This window comes from Diabrotica undecimpunctata, chromosome 2, assembly GCF_040954645.1.
Source record: "Diabrotica undecimpunctata isolate CICGRU chromosome 2, icDiaUnde3, whole genome shotgun sequence".
In the NCBI taxonomy this organism is placed as follows: Eukaryota; Metazoa; Arthropoda; class Insecta; order Coleoptera; family Chrysomelidae; genus Diabrotica; species Diabrotica undecimpunctata.
Genome location: NC_092804.1, coordinates 109,169,667 through 109,190,921, shown reverse-complemented (window position 1 = coordinate 109,190,921; position 21,255 = coordinate 109,169,667). Strand labels below are relative to the sequence as shown.

Genomic DNA, 21,255 nt, shown 5'->3' with positions numbered 1-21,255 from the left:
ATTTTAACCTTATTGTTTTTTTTCCTTCTTTTCTCTTCGTATCAGAGTTAAAACACACCATCAAAAGATGTCATACAATTAACAAAATTTTTCGTATCCTTACCAAAACTTTAGAATGTATTTTATCCATTATTTTATGTTTGTGTTATTAATGTTGAGGGTCAAAGCTTATTATAAAGAATCTCAACGACTAGTAAGTTGCATTGATGAATTGTGATATTTTGTAAATATTTACATATTCTTTTTATCTATATTACAGCGTCTTGAAAAAGGAATAAAACAATTCCGAAAGCTAAACAAAAGTCAAAAGATTGTTTCTTTATCATCCCGGCCAACCTTCTGACTGCAGCCCTAATAAACTGGTTGTTTGTTTATATCGGCGGTCACTAATATTCAGTATTTCTTGTGTATATATATATATATATATATATATATATATATATATATATATACATACATAAACAGGAAATAAAAAATTATTAATACAACTTAGTTAAGATTAAGATTTATTTATAACTCAATATACAATAAAAACTGGTTACTAGTCTGATCCTCATAAATAAAACTTAAGCGCTGAATATCGATATTTACAATAAAAAATTTATTCGTATTTCTGCTCACATGGGTATTCGTTCGCTCGAAGATAGTCTTCACTATATTTTTTTACTTTTGGATACTGGGTACATTCTTTATCAAGAATATCAGTCAGACAGTGTGTAGCAGGTAAAAATCGTCTAAAATATAAAAATTAATTAATTAATATTTTATTTATGTATTACACAATTTGTTATGATTAATAAATAGGAAGTTCAATTAAATTTTTATAGTTTTACTGCAGTTGTTTTGTAATTGTATATTATTAAAAAGGGAAAAAGTTGACGTCAAGTTCATCATAAAATTTACGAAGAGGATACTAGAAAGTATAGTCTTTTATAGAAAAATGAAAGACCGACCAAAGATTCCAAAGATTATTATACCAGAGAAATCTCTAATTACTTCTAGAGGGATAGTTTTTATGACATAGGTTTACGTTGATACTTCCAAAGACAAAATTACAAAAAATACGGAGTACTCTAACTTTCGCCGCAAAAGATAATGGCGATAAAATATATAAAGTAACATTTATTTTCCCTTTTAGTAACTAATTCTAATAAATCACCCATTTTAATCTTTAATAAATAATAATTATTAAGGTAAACAAATGTATTTAAGTACATAAAAGTAAATAAAAATACTGTTTATCATAAACTAAACTAAAATACTTTTACATCTGATTTGATATTGATATTTAATTTACCTACACTAAAAATTAAGACAAACAAAACTTAACAAAACATTGGTCATTTAATAAAATTCTGTGTTAAACGAAAAACTATAAAAATTTGGGAATTCTAGGTACCTATGTTCTTAAAAAAAACAAGAGAAACTAAACTGGCTATTAGAAAAGTGAAAATCGTTAAAAATTTTCTATGTAAATTGAAAAGTATAAAAGTGAACAAGAAATAAATATAATAGGTAATTTGAGAATTCCAAATATGGCCTTAACAAAACAAGAGAAAGTAGTTAATATAATAAATGGAAATTTTGAAGTACTAGGAAGAACCAAATTTGGAAAGTAGTAAAGTAGCTGTTAGTGACAATTTTTAACGATTTACAATACATATAGGTGGATGGTGATTTAATTTTATAATCAAGTTAATCTTCCTAAACCTGAATTTTAATAATAACATAACTATTTCATTTTTAATATATTCTTGAATTAAAACAGTTTTAGCTTATAATACACAACAAATTATTTTAGATAGAGATTTTATCTCGTTAGCTGTAGATAATAAAATTGGTAGGTACTTGACATGACATTTTAATTTACCTCAGTTTTTCAATAAGACACTAATTTAGACGTCGGATTAACCCACATGTGTCACATGTGTCACATGTGTCAGAAAAAACAGAGGTTATAGTGATTACTTTTAAAAGTACGAAGTTCTAACAAATCAAAAAAGGTCAAAAAAAAGAATAACGATAGCAAAGTACAATTTAAATATTGCTGCTAAGCCAACAAAATATTATAGAGGATTCTTTCTGTAAAATAAAGAAATATTAAACAATTTCCAATTGCAAGATTGACAACGTAAAATATTTAGTTGGAATTTAAATATAAGATAAAATGTCTCTTTTTTTTTAGATGGTTTCGATTTTTTAAAATGCTGTGGATCTCCATTATAGTAAATTTCAACGAATAAAAATGTTTTAATCTGATCTAAATAGTTTCACAATGTCTGATATTGGAAAGTTGAGACCTTGATGGTCAAAAAGTATTTTTGACATCTCTTTAAACAAAGTTTTAGAAATTCCACTTTTGCAAGAAAGTTGATCAAAATGGTTAACATATATATATATATATATATATCATTTCCAATTGGTAAATAAACGAAACGAACTGATAAATTGGTGTCTTTAGATTGCCAAAACAACTATTTTTAGTACTATATGCATAGTCTAGTGAATATATTAATGTTATTCCTAATTCCAGCTTCTTGAAAAACTTTATTGCAAAGAGTGCAATCATGCATTTGTAAAGCTTTTTTGATCAAATATCCACATACAAAAGTAAATGTATTTTCTGTACCTATATTTTTGTACCAGTAGTTTGAATCAGGAATGGATATAGCGGTATTTATATTTTTTGTAACATTTATAGGTTCGAAAATATTGTATTTGATATGTTTTAAGCCTGATAATATTATCCCTAAGTCATCTGCACAATGCATATGTTCCAGGTGTAAAAAATGAAGACAAAATAATTTTCTAAATGCTCTGTCACATTGAATTGGAGTAGGGTTTACAGCGTTTCCTCCTTGTTGTCTTAAATTTCCGAAAAACATTTCTAAACTATCATGGTTTATTCGTCTCACTTTTAAGTAAACAAATATTGCCCTTTCTAGTCGCTGCCAAAGAAGTTTTAGAACTTTTATTGTCACCATCCAACCGGTATGAAATTAAAATTTTAATGTTACATCGATATTGTCTTTACATATTTTCAAGTTATCCAAAAATGTCCACATCTCATCGAGAAAATTGAGCTGCTAGTCTAAACCTTAAAAAGCATGTTTAAATTTATTTGGGTGACAAATATTGGTGGAATCAAATATATCGAATAATCTATCAAACTTATTTATTACTTCAATAGTACCTGTAGCATCAAGGGGTAGTGCTCTTAAGGTCATGTAAGTCTGCATACCGCTTGCAACTGTTCCACTTAAAGCTTGAGTAGCTAACTTTACTTTCATTTTTTTAAAGTTTGTTTCTCGAATATGCACGTCGGTAAGTTTAGGTGCACATCTACAAGACTGTTTTTCACCTTCCCTATAAAAATGCTCCACACACATCCAAGAAGTTTTTTTATTATCAAAATTAAACGAACTGTTAATCAAGTTATTTCTAGTTGCATTTTGTAAATGTAGAGGATCAAAAAAATAACGGATGGCTTATGACCATCCAACTCAAATTCAGGATTTTCGACAGTGACGTTTAATTTTCTGGAAATCTTTATAAAGTTTTACCCTAAATCAGTTAGAAGGCCTTGAACATATAACCCAGATTCTGATAATTTGCTAATACATTCAGTAAGAACTTCGGTTAAGTCTTTGGCGTCAAAGGTTGTCTTCTTCTTAAGGTGCCGTGCATTTCTGCGTAGGCGTCCACCGTACATCGTCTTGTCAGGTGAGATGTTAAATAGTCAGGATTAAATAATTCTGTTTTTAGCAGCATTGCGAAGCATTTCATAGCTGTGGATTCCTGTCCATTGTCTAATATTGCGCAGCCATGACAATTTTTACGTCCGAGAGCTCTCCTACCCTCTATCTTCCCTTCGATTATCAGTTGCTGAAAAGTATATCTTTTTCCTCGTAATATGTGTCCCAAGTATGCAGTCTTCGTACTTTTTACATAACTAAAAAGTTCCCTATCCTGTAAGCCCGCTCTTCTGAGTACTTCCTCATTTCTGACCCTGTCCGTCATGATATTCTAAGCATTCGACGAAGGCACCACATTTCAAACACTTCAAGTTTGTTAATAGACTTGGCCTTTAACGTCCATGCTTCTATTCCGTACAAGAGAACAGGCCACACGTAACACTTAAGCATCTTGTATCGGAGGTTGAAGTCCAATTTGCAATCAGTCAGAAACTTACGAAGCCTCAAAAAAGCATTTCTGGCTTGTTTAACTCTGCTCTTTATTTCATTCTCGGGGTCCCAACCCTCGTTCAGCAAACAACTCAAGTATTTAAATTGCCTGACCTGTTCGATTTCTTCTCCAGAGACATATATCTTTGGGTTTGGGTAATTATTTCTACTTATAATCATTGTTTTTGTCTTCTTGATATTTATTTTCAAACCCCGAGCTTCACTTGCAAGAGTTAGATCATTTAGAAGGCATTGAAGATCTTCGATGTTATCTGCCACTATGGCTGTATCATCGACATACCTGATGTTATTAATAAATATGCCGTTAACTTTAATACCCTTATTAGAGTCTGCCACTGCTTCTGCGAAGGCTTTTTCTACGTATAAATTGAACAGCATTGGAGACAGTATACAACCTTGCCTTACTCCTTCAAAGGTTGTATTTAAAAAAAAATAAGCAATTGACTGTTTCCAATTCTAAAAAAGTCCTCTTGACAGAATAACCGCAACATTTTTTGCAACTAAAGAAGTTTTTCTTTCCCTATATCTTAAAATCTAACAATTTCTTCACGACCAAAATGAAAATGAAGATTTGACTTAAGCGCAGCTTCATAAATACATACATATATACACAATTTTTATCCAATTCTGACATAGTCTTAACTTTTAACTGAATAGCATTAAATACAGAGGTCTGAGATAATCCAGGTTTACAAACAATTTTTCTAGTCATTTCTTCCAAACAACGTTTAGTTGGTAAATAAAGAATGTTTTTCAAAAAGTGGTAAGTTTTGGGTCCAAAACAGTATAATGTGAGAGCTAATTGTTTGTATTCCTGAGAATATTTTCTGGCCTTCGGAACTTTTGTTGCGCTTCTGAAATAGAGTTTTTACAATTTCGGCCAATGATTTGTTGAGAAATTTGCCACATAATTTTTTAAACTGTTCTAATTCTTGTTTTGTGCCGTTTTGTTTTTTATATATTTTTCTATCTAAAAGTTTACTTTTTAAAAACCTACTTTTACGTTTCAGCTTAGAATCGGGTGACAAGTTACACATAAAAAATATTGGTGTTTTTAGTGCTATTGAAGGTGATAACTGGGAAACATCTTTTACATTTGATGTAGAAATGTCTCCATAGTTAACCCATAAAGGAGTTAAAGTAAAAATGAGCCACTCATGATTCCCATAAAAAAAGAACCGGTTATTCGAATAGCCGTAAAAACAAATACGATAAATTAACTCGCCCTAAAATAAGACAAGTGGTGCACGGTTTGTTTATGGACAACATTCCTCCAACCCTTGACGTAGTACTAGAAACAAATAATTAAATGGAACAATTTTTCTTAGAGTACATTGAGAAGAATATTCCACGACAGTAGTTTTATATATGGTAAGCAGGGTAGAAATTCAACAGAAGAACAAGAAATAGTCGCTTAGAGGCACCACTTTCTCAGGCAAATAAGGAAACCAAGGAGCCAATATCATTTATATGGACGAATCGTGGGTTAACATTTAAATTACCAATGGACAGGTATGGCAAAATACAACAATAAAAAATAGACGACAGGCTTTCGTAAATGGACTAACAACAGGTTTAAAAACTCAGAGGGTAAAAAGACCAATCTTTTTTTTAGTTCATGCATTTACAAGATTGATTTTTCTTGCTAAGAAAGTTACTAAAAATTGCTATGACGTGATGAACGGAGATTTATTTGAGAAATTGTTTGAAGATATGGTATTACCGAATCTCCCAAAAAATAAAAATTATGTGATTGTAATGGACAACGCATCTTACGATTCCCTGAAACAAAATTTTTCCAAACAATATTGGGTGGTTCTTCACAAACAACATTTTTGGTCAAATTAAGGAATAGCTTGATGTAAAGGATATTTATTTTGACGAAGATTACTTAAAAAAAAACAACTTCTGTAAACTGCTCATGGATTTAAAAATATTTATGACAAATACAAAAATTGATTGTATTACTAAAAATACAGGAATCATAGTGACGAACAATATCGTGTATACAGGGTGTTTCAAAAAGGTATGTCATAAATTAAATCACGCATTCCGGGGACAAAAATAAATTGATTAAATCCAATTTACCTTAGTACAAAAGTGTACACAAAAAAAAGTTACAGCCGTTTGAAGTTACAAAATAAAAATTGTTTTTTTTGCATTATCTCCTAAACTACTTGACATTTTGTAATAAAAATAAACACGTTACTTTCTTGTTCTGAAAGCATTTTTCATACAAAACAAAATCTAAGCGCGCAGAAAAGTTTTAAGGGGGGTGTGCAGCCCTAAATCCCCCTAAACTTTTGAGTACCCCCCTAAGTTCAAATCAAATTAATTTTGTGGCATCATTAGTTTAACATAATATTTTTAAAACTTTTTTGTATCCTATCACTTTTTCGAAAAACTAGTTTTTTGCTAGTTGGCCATAAAATTACAATTAGTTTCTACGGATACAATAATTACAAACAGTTCCATAAATAATAGTCAATAATTTGACGCTTTAATCATTTATAGTGTGAATAAGATTAATATTAAAAATTTTGATATTACAATGGTCTACACATTTCACATTATTAAAAAACAGAAAAAGGTGTATTTTGCATATTTTAGTGTGAAAATTGGTGACCAAGGAAAAGGTTGGGCTTCACACAATGAATGTTATATTTGTGTTAATGATTTAAAAAAATGATCGAAGAAAGAAAAAAATCTTTCAGATTTGCAGTGCCTATGGTATGGAGAGAGCAAAAAAATCATTTAAATGATTTTTTTGGTACTTTCGATATTTCTGGAGATTCACAAATAAGAAAGTGATGATTGTTTATCCTAATCTCTTGTCTGCTATCCGTTCGGTATAGCTTGGACCTGAACTTTCCCTCACTGAGCCTCCTCTACATATTGATGACATTTTAAATACTAATAAATCAGAATCTGATGAAAGTGGTCCAGGAAGTGATGATAAATTTCAGTGTCCTTCAGAAAATTTACAACCACAGTTGTTTACACAAGCTGAGTTAGATGACTTAGTTAGAGATTTGGGTTTAACAAAGAAAAAATCAAAATTGCTTGAATCAAGATTAAAAGAAAAGAATTTGTTGTCGCCTAGTACATATTATATCTACAAGTACAGGTACAGAAATGAACAGTTTGCTCAGTTTTTAAGCAGGAACGGGATTTGTTTACTGTCATGATATTAATGGTCTAATAAATGAGTTTGTTATTACATATAATAAGGATGATTGCGGGCTTTTCGTAGACTTATTAAAAAAATCTTTAATATTTAAAATCTGTAATCCTAGCGAGAAGAACATTTTGTACAAAACTTTAATAGATCCAAAAAATATCCTCCTTCCGCCTCTACACATCAAGTTAGGCTTAATGAAACAGTTTGTCAAGGCCCTGCCTAAAGATGGAGACTATTTCAAGTATGTGAGTGGAAAGTTTCCCCATCTATTAAAAGCCAAATTCAAAGAAGGTTTTATGTTGGACCAGATATTCGTAAAATGATGTTGAAACCAAGATGACTACTAAGGAAAACGAAGCTTGAATTGCATTTAAAAAAATTGTAACCAAGTTTTTAGGTAATGTGCAAGACCCTAACTACGAGCTTATATCAGCTAATTTATTAGAGAAATTTAAAGATTTGGGATGTCTAATAACCCTCAAAATCCACTTTTTGCATAACCATCTTTACTTTTTCCCTGAAAATCTGGGTAATGTCAGTCAAGAACAAAGCAAATGATTCTACCAGAATATCAAGGTGATGGAGAAACGATACCAGGGATATTGAAACACCAACATGATGGGTGATTACTATTCGCCACTTCACCGAAAACAACAAAGTGCCTCGAATAAGAGAATAAGTTACTTGTGAAGTTTAACAGAAAAAAGAGAAAGAAAATTCAAAAGCTTTGACTTCTGAAATGATTGTACAGACCTATACTATTACAAGATTAGAATTAGATAAAAGGTTTTATTCTAATAATGTATCATTTTGATGTATTTCGGTATTTTGTCTTTTTCAAATTATTATAATGAAGAATAAACCAGCGTCATATTTTGGAAAAATTGTGGATGATACGTAGAAACTTATTTCAGATTATTTTTTTAGCGCCAAAAAAATACATAGGATCCACATAAATTTGTAAGAAAAGTTTTATAAATCTTTTTTTTGGTGGCCTCTGTTTTATATATCTTACTAATATATCTTAACGCAATATTTTATTACTTACGAACAGTGTGTTTCAAGAGAATCAGGAATTATTACAGTATCGTTAGTTCTTTTAGAAGTAGTTACTATACACTTAAGGTATCCAAAGGATACATCAAATTGTTCAAATATCTTCATACATGGCACCAGGTCGTCTAAAAATAAACAATTAGGTTAAAACGATTTAAATACAAATATACCAGGGCGGATCTGTGAAAATACCACTAAATTTGGATGTAAGAGGTGGCATTCGGATGTTTGCAGAAAAAGTTGTATGATAGCTTCAGTAGCTCCCTCTCAAATAGTTCGGGAACGTTAATAAAAAAATTCAAATATTTAAAAATTACTAAACATTTTTTTTTTAACTTTTCATGCTTGTAACCTTAAATTCGTTTTGGAGCAAAGTCGCAACAAAATAAAATAGTGGCAATTTAATTTTCTTTAAGATATGGCTAATTGAAAAAAATTAAATTTATTCTCATTGCTTCCAAACAGCTATAAATTCAAAAAAAGAGGGGAAAACAAGACTTTTGTTTTTTTTTAACAATTTATATTGCACTTGGGACTTTCATAATTCGTCTGGAACGTCTACGTAATATAGTTAAACAACAAACCAAATTTCGTTTTTTAATTAATAGATTTCAACAAATAATTTTGCTGTCAAATTTAAAAAAGAAATTGAAATTTTTTAAAGCCTTGCACAACAAAAACTAGACTATATAAAAGTTAGTAAATTGTTTTTATACCGGCATTTGCGACGAAGTTATAAAAGATAAGATGATAATCTTTAAACCATTACCATTTCGGAGGTCTTTCTCGATAGAATCTTTTCAAGATATTGATAACAATATTCCAATAATAAAAACCATCGGTATTGCAAAATACCAAAAAGTTAGGTAAAATTTAATTTCAAAGTTCAAAACCGGTTTACGTTAAAGAAATGTAGTTTCTTGTCCTGCAATAAAGCGATTTTCTTCATTATTTTTTCAATCCGATGTAACTTAAATAGAGACACATAAAGAATGCAATACCAAAAATGGTTTAGTTTTGTTATAAATAAATTAATTTATTTATACTAACTATATAAAAATCATACGAACGAGCTGAACTTTTGTAAGAATGTTAATTTTGTAATCTAAAAAAAATTGCAAAAAAGTTTACTACTTTTACCCCCGGCTTTCCTCTAAAACGACCCCCTCGTAGGAGAACAAAACGGAAAAAATCAATTTACTAAAAACTTGTATGACGTAGAAAAAAATACAAATAAAAATGGAACTGAGATATATATATATATATATATATATATATATATATATATATATATATATATATATATATATATATATATCATAAATATGTATATTATTTATAATTATTTATAAATTAATAATTTATAATAAGTTTCTATAAATGTGTTAAATAAATAAACGTTGCGCGATTTTTGGCTTTTATTTAGAATTCTCGTAAGAAATTAAAAATTTCACTTTCATTAACCTGTCAGTCTGTAATTTCTATTGCTAAAGTCTAATTTTCGAAATCTATGAAATAAAACTAACGTTTTGATTTTTGGAAACAAATATGTTTGTTTGTTTATTTAATACATTGATAGAAACCTACCTCAATTGCGGCAAAATGCAAAAATTACATAAAAATGTTTCTGATTTCTGATCAAAACATATCGAAGTTCTACCGTCGCATTGATACAAATTTTCTTTAAAATTGATTTGGTGCGCGTAGCTGATACTCGCACGTTGCTTCAAGGGTTTTTTCTGATTTCTTCTTCTTGATGTGCTACGAATGTTGGCGATCATCATGGCAATCTTTACCTTATCTGCAGCAGCGCGGAAAAGCTGCACAGATGTTGTATTGAACCAGATTCTGAGGTTCTTTAACCAAGATAATCTTCTTCTTTCTGTACCTCGTTTTCCAAATATTTTTCCTTGCAGGATGGCTTAAAGGAGAGCATATCTGGATTCATTTCGCATAATATGTCCGAAGAACTGTAACTTTCGAGATTTGATGGTGGTAAGTACCTCTCGGTTCTTATCCATTCTGCAGAGGACCTCCTCATTTATGACTCGGTCAGTCCACGGGATCTTAAGCATTCTCCGATATAGCCAAATCTCAAATGCTTTCAGTTTTCTGCACATATCTTCGTTCAAAGTCCACGATTCAACATCATAAAAAAGGACAGAGAAGACGTAGCATCGCAGCATTCTTACTTTGGTATCAAGAGAGAGGTTTTGACTCTTGAAGAAGGCCCCCATCCGATTGAAAGTGGATCTAGCTTTTCCGATGCGTGCTCTTATCTCCTGGTTGTTGGTCCATTCTTCATTTATTATGGTGCCGAGGTAGTTGTAGTTCGTCGTTATTTCTGCAGGGGATTGGTTGACGTAGAGTTGACTTTCTGTTATTCTTTTCTTGCTAATTATCATAAGCTTTGTCTTCTTAACGTTTATATTAAGTCCATTGTTGACTGTATTGTATGTGATTTTGTTCATAAGAACTTGTAGGTCTTCTTAGTTGTCCGCAAATACTATGGTGTCATCTGCATGTCTGATGTTGTTTTTTCTGATAGAACGGATTATTTTACAAAAAAGTTCTGAAAAACAATTTTGTTTAAAATTATGTAATGTACATTTTTTTCCGTTTTTCTCTCCTATGAGGGGGGTGGTTTTAGAGGGAAGCAGGAAGTAAAAGTGGTAAACTTTAGTAGTAAAGTTCAGCTTGTATTTATGATTGGTTTTTAGAGTTTAAGTGGCATTTTCGTCTCTGACCAGTCGCGTATAAATAAATAAGTTTATTTATGACAAAACTAAAGCATCTTTGTAATTCGGCGATGCGTTCTTTAGGTGTCTTTATTTAAGTTAAACCGGATTCAAAAAAAAAAATAAATAAAAAAATCGATTTATCGTTTTGATATTTTGATATCGACAAATTGGATGCAATTTAATTGTTTTAGTATTTTACTCGTGCAATACCGATGGTTTTTATTATTATAATATATGTTATACATATCTGGAAGACATAAATATTTGATTGAGAGTGATCCCCGAAAGAAAACGGTAATGGTTTAAAGATTATCAACCACTGCTAGTAATTTAATTATTTTCTTTTTAAAAAGCTTTCTTAATATTGTCCTGAAGCTATTTTCTTGTGGCATTTTAAAAAGCTTTCCACCAAGTCTTTTCGGACGCCTTTTTTAAGTTTAATTGGAGATAATAGTGACCGAGATAGTCTATATGTTTATAAGCCAAAAAATTCTTTATCATTTTAAAACATTCTTCAGACCGCTTAAATTTTCCAATTTTAATTCTTAAAGTGCGTTAGGTAAAGTGTTTTTTTATTATTTAATATTATTTAAGCAAAAAAATTGGCAAACTTTTATATGGCCTAGTTTTTGTTATTTTAACAGAGAACAAGATTTTAACAAATTTCAATTAAAAAAAAAAATTGCAACAATTATTATGCCAAATCTACTAAATAGATTTTATAGAAATTTGGTGTGCTATTTTATTAGTTTATAAAAATTTTCAAGGCGAATAATTATTAAGTTCCGTAATGTATTCAATGTTCCTAAGGAACATTAAATAACAAATGGCTTTTTTACTCGTTTTTTTTTGTATTTATTGCTAATTTGGAGCAAGGGTAATAAATTAAAACATTTTTAAAATGAACTGTTTTAAAATTATTAGAAAGGAAATTTTAAAATATTGATGCTTTAAGTAATTTTTAAATGTGTTATATTTATTATAATGTTCCAGATCTATTTGGTTAATTACAATAATTGACCATAAAGTGAATTATTGTTACTGAAGTTAATACTTAACTTTTTCTGTAAAAACAGAAATGCTACCTCTCACATATATCTGAAAACAGGACTGCCCTGGTCTAAAATTAAATAAATACGTAGCCAATTTTATATTATTTCAAAATCTTCAGCGTCTACGTATTAACGACATAAAACAACGTAATATCAAATCTTTCATAGTTTTAGCTTAAAACGACTTAGACCAGTCTAGTTAAAAAAACAAGTCGAAAAATTTTCCCAGATATCTGAAGCTTTTAAGACATAGGTGGGGGTTACTAGATGACGAATAGATGAAGAAGTACTCGTATTTTTACCTTGCGTTTTGTTAAACAATAATTTATGGTAAAAAAATTACATTATCCCAGCTTCCATTGCAGCTAGAAGCCTCTTTTTTTTAATCTGGGGTAGCTCGTCGAAATATGGATAACTACATAGGTTTCACTAGCCGGGAAATCTCGAAAAATCCCGGAAAATGAACATATATTTTTTTTCATTTTATATCAATGATGTAATGTTACTTTACTTATATATTTTATAATATATATATATATATATATATATATATATATATCAAATTTCAGGTAATTTTTTACACATTATATTATTTTATTCCCTATAATAATTATAATTATTTTGTATTTTTATAATTAACAATATTGATTTTTATTCTATTTTTCGTACAAATAATATGGTATACAATATTAATCTAATCTGCGTTACTGCTTTGATAAAATAAGTCGATTTTTTCACCACTTGTCTTATAAAATATATAAGTATTATTACATCCTTGGTACAAAATGAAAAAAAATATATGTTGATTTTCCGGAATTTTCCTAAATTTCCGGGGGGAGGGAGGTGAAAATTATGTCATCAATATTAATACTATGACAGATACTATTCCAGCCAAATTTAAAAAAAAAGTAAGTTTTTATCGTGGATTTCAGATGGACCCAATTTTTCCGAGGTTTCCCATATATCCCGGCCAGTGAAAACTATGTATTTATTCGTATTTCGATGAGCTACCCCAGATTAAAAAAAAAGAGGCTTTTTGCTGCAATGGAAGCCGGTATAATGTAAATTTTTCCTACGTGTTTTAATTTGAAGTTCCGATCTCAAAAAAAAGCCGAGCTGAAACAGTTATCCACTTTCCTATGTCGATCTTTCGAAAGTACCTTCGTTTCGAAGGGCTGTAAGTTTCGAAAAATTTAATGAATTTTATAGCTACAAGTTTCAATATAAAGATAATATTTTCGTTCAAAATTTTTGCAAATTTTACTTCTTAATGTTTATAAACAATAGAGATATGATTTTTTAAAAAATAGTCCCCAACTTCATTCCTATTGGTCATAGAACGTTTTTTTTTAATGTGAGTTTTTTTACCACCTATCCAATGGTTGTACGTACAAGTCTGTAGCTTGAAAAATATAAAAGTTATTACAATTGTTTATAAGTAAAAAACATATCCCATTTTCAAACGTTTATTTTGTAAATAATTTCGATGAAAATTTCGAAAAAACTTCTGAGATAGTTTAAGTCTTAAAGAATCCTATGAATTTTGCTAAGTGTGTCTAGCATCATTAATAGAGCAAGTTTAATAGTTTAAATATTTAGCCTCAGGGATAAATAAATTAAATAACTTTTAAACTATTTGACCGATCGGAGGGAAATTTCGCACAAATTTAATAAACGGTAATTCCTCGATGTTCAAATGTATTAATAAAATTTTATTTTGTTAATCAAAAAATTAATAAAATTTATAAATTAGTGCAAAAAAACTGCTTTTTGCAAATATCTCCTTAAATTATTTATTAATTTTAATTTAAAAAACGGGAAAATAAAGATGTTCTTGATATAAAAAAATTATATTAATATTGTTTATGCAAAATGTAAGGGAAAAAACTTATAAACAAAAAATCAAATTGTGACCATAAATTAGGTATTGTTTAAAAAAACGCAAGGTAAAATTACGAGTACTTTTTCATCTATTCGTCATCTAGTAATCCCCACCTATGTCTTAAAAGCTTCAAATATCTGCGAAAAATTTTGCCGTGAAATCGATGATTTTTGCATAAGAAGACTGGGCTAACTATAGATTGAGTGTTTAAGCGCATTAATATTGTTATTGTACGTGTGTATTTATTTGGATACTGGTTATTGGTTCCTAGGGAGTTTTAATTTCGTATAAGGTGTTCTTTATATTCAGGAATAGATCAAACTCTTTACTTATTTATATTACATGGCTCAGTATATTGGCCTTGGCTCACGTCTTTCTATCTTCATATTCATCTTTTTTTTTAATATCTAGAAAAACATTTAAAAAAAATTTATTTGAATTGTTTTTGCATAAATGATGAACTAAAATGATTTAAAACGACTTAAAATACTTACTGGTTATTATTTCTTGATCATCATAAAACATCTCAACATTTTTAATTGCCAGATTTAACAAAAAATCAGGAAAATAGCCCTGCTTTTTAGTCAAACAGCCTTTGACTTTCTTAATAGATTCTTGACTACATTCTTTAATATTGTTTATAAAGTCTTCTTTATTGTCTACGTAAATTTTTCTTTTAGAAAAACATGCTTCAAGATCATTAAATGATTGCTAAAAAAATTAGTTGATTTAGGATACCAAATAATTTAATATTAAAACTTAATACTAAGACGTAGAAAACTAATTCTAAAAGAAAAAGTTTGTCGAAGTTTGGTTTATTGATTAAAGACACCAAAGATTAATAGTCTTGCCGTGGTTTTATACAAACATTTAAATAACCGGCGCACAATATACAATAACAATGTTGTTATGATGCAGCAGTGAATTCACTCTCTTCCACAGTTCCAATATTCGTCTTCGCATAGTCACAAAAAATTTTTTAGCGCTTGAAAGTGTTGAAAGATTATTGACTTAGATAAATTCCACTAATAAACTAACTCCGCTGCCTGTGCAAAGCAACCATCAAAGCAAAAGCAGTTGGAGTCAGTCCACAAGGAGGGTAACCTTGGTAGATGTTCTTCTCGAACATGTGTCCACAAAAGACGTTTACTGTCTAAGATACGCTGACGATATACCACCGATGTTGGGATAATTGGAGGGAGATTTAATTTACCAAAGAAATAAGATACCTAGTGATATTTTGATGATAGACTTACACGGAATACACACATACATACTGAAAATCACACAGAAAGCTACTATGTCCTTGGGCAGATGTAAAAGAATGTGAGGTAAGAATTAGGAGCTTAACCCCAAAATGACGCTAAGTTTATATGTTGGGTTAAGTTAAATACGAGCGTGTGCTTTCCACCACCCTTCCACTCGACCAAAAACGTCTACTATGGCTCATATCTAGGTTAAAATTGTCCCTTTAGCCCATCCTTTTAAGAACGTCTATTAGGAGCTTAAGTGACATTTTAAAAAAATCATAGGGTTTGAGTTGGTAATGATAAAATGTATTGAGCCTTATCCTATGCAGCCCTGAGCATTTGCACAAAACGTGTTTCGCCATTTCATCATCAGCCTGACAGAAACCGCAATTCTCATTTTTTGCTAGTCTGATTTTGTTTATTTGCTTCTTGAGATCATATCATGCTTCTAATCATATCTAGTAGATCTTCTTCGAAGTTTTATGTATACAAGTCTGCGACTAATTAAGATCCACTTGTTCGTACCAGTGATAAAGTCTTGTCCGTTTCACCCAGTCCTATAATGTTCTTTCGGTTGTGCCGTTTATGATGCAAACGAAAGGTTTTGTAACTATGAATGTTTCTTTTTCACCTTTCTTGGCAAGTACGTCCGCTTTTTTCTACCCTTCGATACTAGTATGTCCAGGCACCCAGACTTATTATGCCTTTTTGCTTTTTCCTAACATATTCAGATTCTAAAGACAGTTTCAAACTGTCTTAGGGAGGTGCAGCCTCCCTTATATAATCGTTCATTATTTCTGTTCACGATTGCCTAATATTCGCTTTTCTGTGCCATGTTGTACTGTCTTGTTTTCTTATATCATAGTCATATCTTAAATTTGGACGTGTCTTAATCTCTTGACACCTTTTGGACCTTCTTCTTCTTATGCCCTGCTTTATTATGGTGCATTGGCTTGTAAATTGGTTACACTGATTTTGTAGATTTCAGCTTAAATCTTGTTTAACAGAACTCCGCATCCATTTTTCGAGCTGCCTCTTGGGTACCCCGGTGTAATTCTAGTGGACCTGAGTTTTCCTATTATTATTTACTTTAGTAGTCTTGCAGCCGTATGTCTTGATCGGTAGTATACACTCATCAAATGTTTTTTTCTTCAGGTAGAGTGGCATCTTTGATTGAAATATAACGGCATTTCTACCTAAGATGCCCGTAGCTGGTTTAATTTTTTTGTTAATTTCTGGAAGTTAAAATTTATGTATGATTTGCCCCTCGTCTACTCACTCAAGTGCAGTGTTGTTTATTATTACATCTTTGACATCCATTAGTTCGTTGTGCATGGTTCTTGTCAATTTCATTTTTAGGCCAACTTCATTACTAGCTTCATTCGTCGCTTATAAGTTGTTGTAGTTCTGCATGATGCTGATCGCTGAGCAAATCGTGGATGCTGAGATATTCTTTATCAATAAATAGGATTTGTTTAGTTCATTTTGCTCAATATATTTTCTAGAGTTGCAGTAAAGAGCTTTAGTGAGATTGCATCTCCTTGTCGGACGTTTCTGGTAGTGGGAAATTCTGGAGTATTTTCATAAATTTTTACCATAGATTTCGCTTGTCTGTAAGTATTTGCAGTCGATGAAGGTTATTGCTAGCGGTATTTTATATCCTTTAGCTCTACTCATTAGTCTTGAGGCATATAGATATGATCCAAGGTACTGAATCTATTTCTGAAACCAGCTTACTATCTTGGATGTGCAGCATTTAATGCATTTGTTAATCTATTGTTGATGATCTTTGTAAATATCTTGTATATAATTGGTAGTAGACTACAGATTTGTAGTTTTTGATGTCATCTTTGCTACCTTTCTTACAAATGGTAATTAAGCTGTATTCCAGTGGTCTGGTATGCATCTTGACCCTAGGCAGTTCGTTAATATGCTTCACAAGGAAACTAAATTCCTGTAGTTGGCTATATACCATTTATGACAAAAATTTTATTTAAACAATTCCTTTATAAAAGGTATAGTAATAAAAACCCTATCGGGCGACATCACGGAACGTTTTCGAAATTAATATTTCATTCTAGTGCTATCTAAAGGTACATGTTTGAATTCTATGATGTTTAAGTTACAACAGAAATTGATTACATGGCAACGTAAGACTCCATTGGAGGTTGCTAGTCCTTAGACCCTTGAACCCTTGTACTCTTTATAATGATATTGAAATTCTCAGTGAAATCTCAATGAAATTTATCATTTACTTATTTAACACAACAAGTAACTGCCAGGTTTTTCTTTGTTCTGGGAATTTTGCTTTGTGACTGAATGACCTATTTTGTCATTCCATTTCTTTTGCTTTATATTTGTTAGGGTTTAAACAATAGCTGAGATCATTCTATCTTTAGCAGCAAAGTTGGTTTTTTATCTCAACTTTCAATTTGGGATAGTCACATTTAACTATTTAAAAAAGTTTTTACATCTGAGAAAAGTCTTTATGAGTTCCTAAATTGACGAACTGTTGCACATTTTATGTAGGTGTGTCACATTCTTTAACTGTAAACACTGTAGTGATTTCGCAAAATTACTAGTTTGGTTACATCAATTTTTTATAAAACACCATATAATTTTAAAAAAATTATTATTTTCATGGCGGTCATGACGGATTGGGTGCTGCCAATTCTCTGAACTATCTCTCGGGATTGCGCTGACATTTTATTTGTTGTTTGACATTTTTTTTTCAAAATTATTATTAGCATTTATTTTTCAAAATATATAATAGTTATTTTTAAAAATATTAAAGTTATTATGTTCGTATACATAAATGTGTCGGGATAATTATACACCACCAGTTTTAAATTTTCTTATGGCGGCTGGCAATTAACATTATAGCTTTGCCTTAAATTTTCAAATTTTAAGGATGTGCAGTTTAGTGCTCAAAACTGGGTAGAAGTGTATATCATCGATATTGTTGTAATTAATGTTGTTTTTTTTTAATCTCGTTTTTTATCTGGTCTTTATCTGCTGCTTTTCTGTTCTTCAGGTTTTCAAGTATTTTCCGAACTTCTAGCGTCGTTTTTTCTTCCTCTGCATATAGCTTTTTAGGTAGTTAATCCACGTATATTTTTCTATGTGTTTTTGTTCTATTAATTTCTTTACCTCCGTTGTTTGATTCTTATGAAGCGCAATATTTCCTTTTGCAGACCGTAAAAATCATGTTTCGTTTTTTTTCCAAAAGCGTTCCCAGTGATCATTTTTTATTTTTCTTACAAGTGAATGTGTTTCGTTTCTAATTGTCTTGTAATTATGGTGTGCCTCTTTTGTTTTGGTTGGTATGTATTTCAGGTAAGCTTTTTGCTTTTCTTTATATTTTTCCTTCACTTTTCTACAAAACCATGGAGTTCTTCGCATGGAGCGGGAACGATTAATTTTTATTTATATTACTTTCACCAAGAACTTCCTTAGCCGACGCTGAGATATGAGACTTAATTGTTGCCCAGCTTTCTTCGACTTCATCACTTTCGTATCTATACGTATATACGTATCTCGTTTATGCTGCAGCGGTCCGTCAGAAGGTCTCCGTTTTCATTTCGGATATTAAAATAGATTTTAAAACGAAAATAGAAGTAAATTGATTTTAGAAGTTTAAACGAACATGTAAGAACAATATAGAGTTATTACTAAAATTAATGTTGAGTTAGCGATATTTAATTTAGAGGATACAAGTTTGGAAGTTCTTTTGCTCAGTGTATGTTTGGTAAAAACACGATTATTCTAAAAAAAAATGAGAGACCAACATGTGAATACATATTAATCATGAATTTATTACGCCAATGACAATGTTGTCGCTAATATGTAACAAAAGTTGTTAAAAAAGATACACACTAAATTGTATTTTATCTCACCTTTAAGTCATCTTCAATATCAGCAAATCCATTTTCAACACAATTGGTTATGATAAGGGTTTTTAATTGTTGAGCGGCTGCAGTAGTAATCTGCCCGAGAGTACTTCTTACTATTCTTTTTAAAACTAGAACAATTATATTGTCATTATTTTAGCTTAGTAATTTCCATAGTAATGGGCATTTTTCAAGTACCACATAACATTTTCAATATTAAATACCTCATTGAGAATAGATTAAAAAACTTTAAAATAAATTACAGTATTTATTACTTACATAACAGACATATATTTTCAATAGACACCTTTATGCTGTATACAACAATTTATCAGGCAGAATTAACTCAGATAAAGATAGTAATAACATTTATTTACATACAAAATTTACATATATAAAAAATATAATTACAATTGAGGTACCATAATATGTGTTGTTTTAACAATGTAGTTAAGTAATATTCTCAGCGCAAACAAACCATAGAACCCAATAAAACAGTTAAGTTGTGCATGGGTCATATTAGTTTTCATATTGCTGATTGTGAATATAACAATAATAGGTTTTAAAAGTAAATTTACATGCATATATAATATGAATATTTAATAAAAGAACAGAAAAGGAAAGGTGAGTTTATCAATTGCTAAGTGCTTACGTTTATTTTTTTGAATTATGGGTTTATATTTTTTTCTATCAAAAAGAGTATTAACTATTTTTCTATTCTTTAGTTTTCAGTATCTCTTAAGTATCTTTTTTATCAAGTTACTTAAATGAAGTTATGGTAGTTAAATTTATGGTAGTTAGGTATGTTTTGTATATTTCAGGATGTAGTTTGTATATCCTTCTTTGAAGGTATTCAATTTCTCCAATTACTCTCTTTATGTTTCTTCTAATAGAAGAGTGTGCTCTGCTGATCGTATTATAATATATGGGTTCTATTTTAACTTTATTATTAAAACACTTGTCAAGAGGTGTATTAACACAGCAATCTAATCAGAAAGGGTAATGAGCAGTTCTATTTCATTCTACTGAAAACTTATTTAAAAGATAGTTACACTTAATAAAATTTTTAAAGGGTCTCTCTTACTTACAGCACAGAATACACCACCAAACAAGAAGCGAACGCTTTGTCGGTACCTTTGATGTTCGTAGGACAGAAATCTCGGAGGGAGAATGACAATTGCACTAGTTAGTACACTAAGAAAAGTAATGAAGACGTCGTTCAAAACAGTAGTAAAATTGTAGTTACACTGAGAAACAAAGTAATTATTAAACGTGGCACCCACGAACAATACAATAAAATCCTCTTTTTCGTGCAGTCGTCACAATGAGTTTATTACACAAATATGTATAATTGTATTATTTCTTTTTACTATTAAACTACACACAAAACAACACTTTTCAATATGTAAACCAAATTCAGTTTTTATAGGTTGACAGATAAACTATTTAGAACATGGTAATTTATGTAATTATTTACATAAGCACTCATGTATTATATTAAGCCGCACTACTTTCTGTTTTTAAGTTTCTCTGCAGTCTTCGTTCTTACTCTGTGTTTACTATTTTACATGTATTTTAATGGGAAAATTTTCGCTAGAACAAGTAATTTTGGCTCCATCCTATAAGGATTTAATGATTCCCTTTTTAATATTAATATTGTGATTTGATTTGTAATTTAGATATCTATTGGTGTGTGTTGCATTTCTATACACCTGAGGCTCATATCCAGTCTCGTTCTTAAAGAATAAAACATCCAGGAAAGATAGGGTATTATTATATTCCTTTTTCATGGTAAATGTTATCATCTCTTTTTTATTATGTTATTCCAATTTCTGTGTTATCTAAAGGGCCTCGATATTCACATATTGATGTAATTTTTGCTCATGATTGTTAGCATGTTTGGTTATTATTTTTTTATCAGTTTTCATTGTCAAGTCTCGTTGAATGCAACTGTTTTTAACGTACCAAGAGGTATCGATGCTGCACTGTAATACCTCC

At 30.2% G+C, this 21,255-nt stretch overlaps 1 protein-coding gene across 1 annotated transcript in view; it reads right to left on the bottom strand.

The window, feature by feature from the left end:
• Positions 1–493: 493 nt before the first annotated feature.
• Positions 494–21,255, bottom strand: part of LOC140434769 (uncharacterized) — a 57,009-nt gene continuing 36,247 nt past the window's right edge. Inside the window, exons 3-6 of the mRNA XM_072523271.1 lie at positions 19,264–19,388; positions 14,612–14,828; positions 8,435–8,567; positions 494–734 (exon numbers count right to left, since the gene is read on the bottom strand). Of these exons, the coding sequence (XP_072379372.1) occupies positions 602–734; positions 8,435–8,567; positions 14,612–14,828; positions 19,264–19,388 (608 nt within the window). The 3' untranslated portion in view covers positions 494–601. The remainder of the gene's footprint in view (positions 735–8,434; positions 8,568–14,611; positions 14,829–19,263; positions 19,389–21,255) is intronic.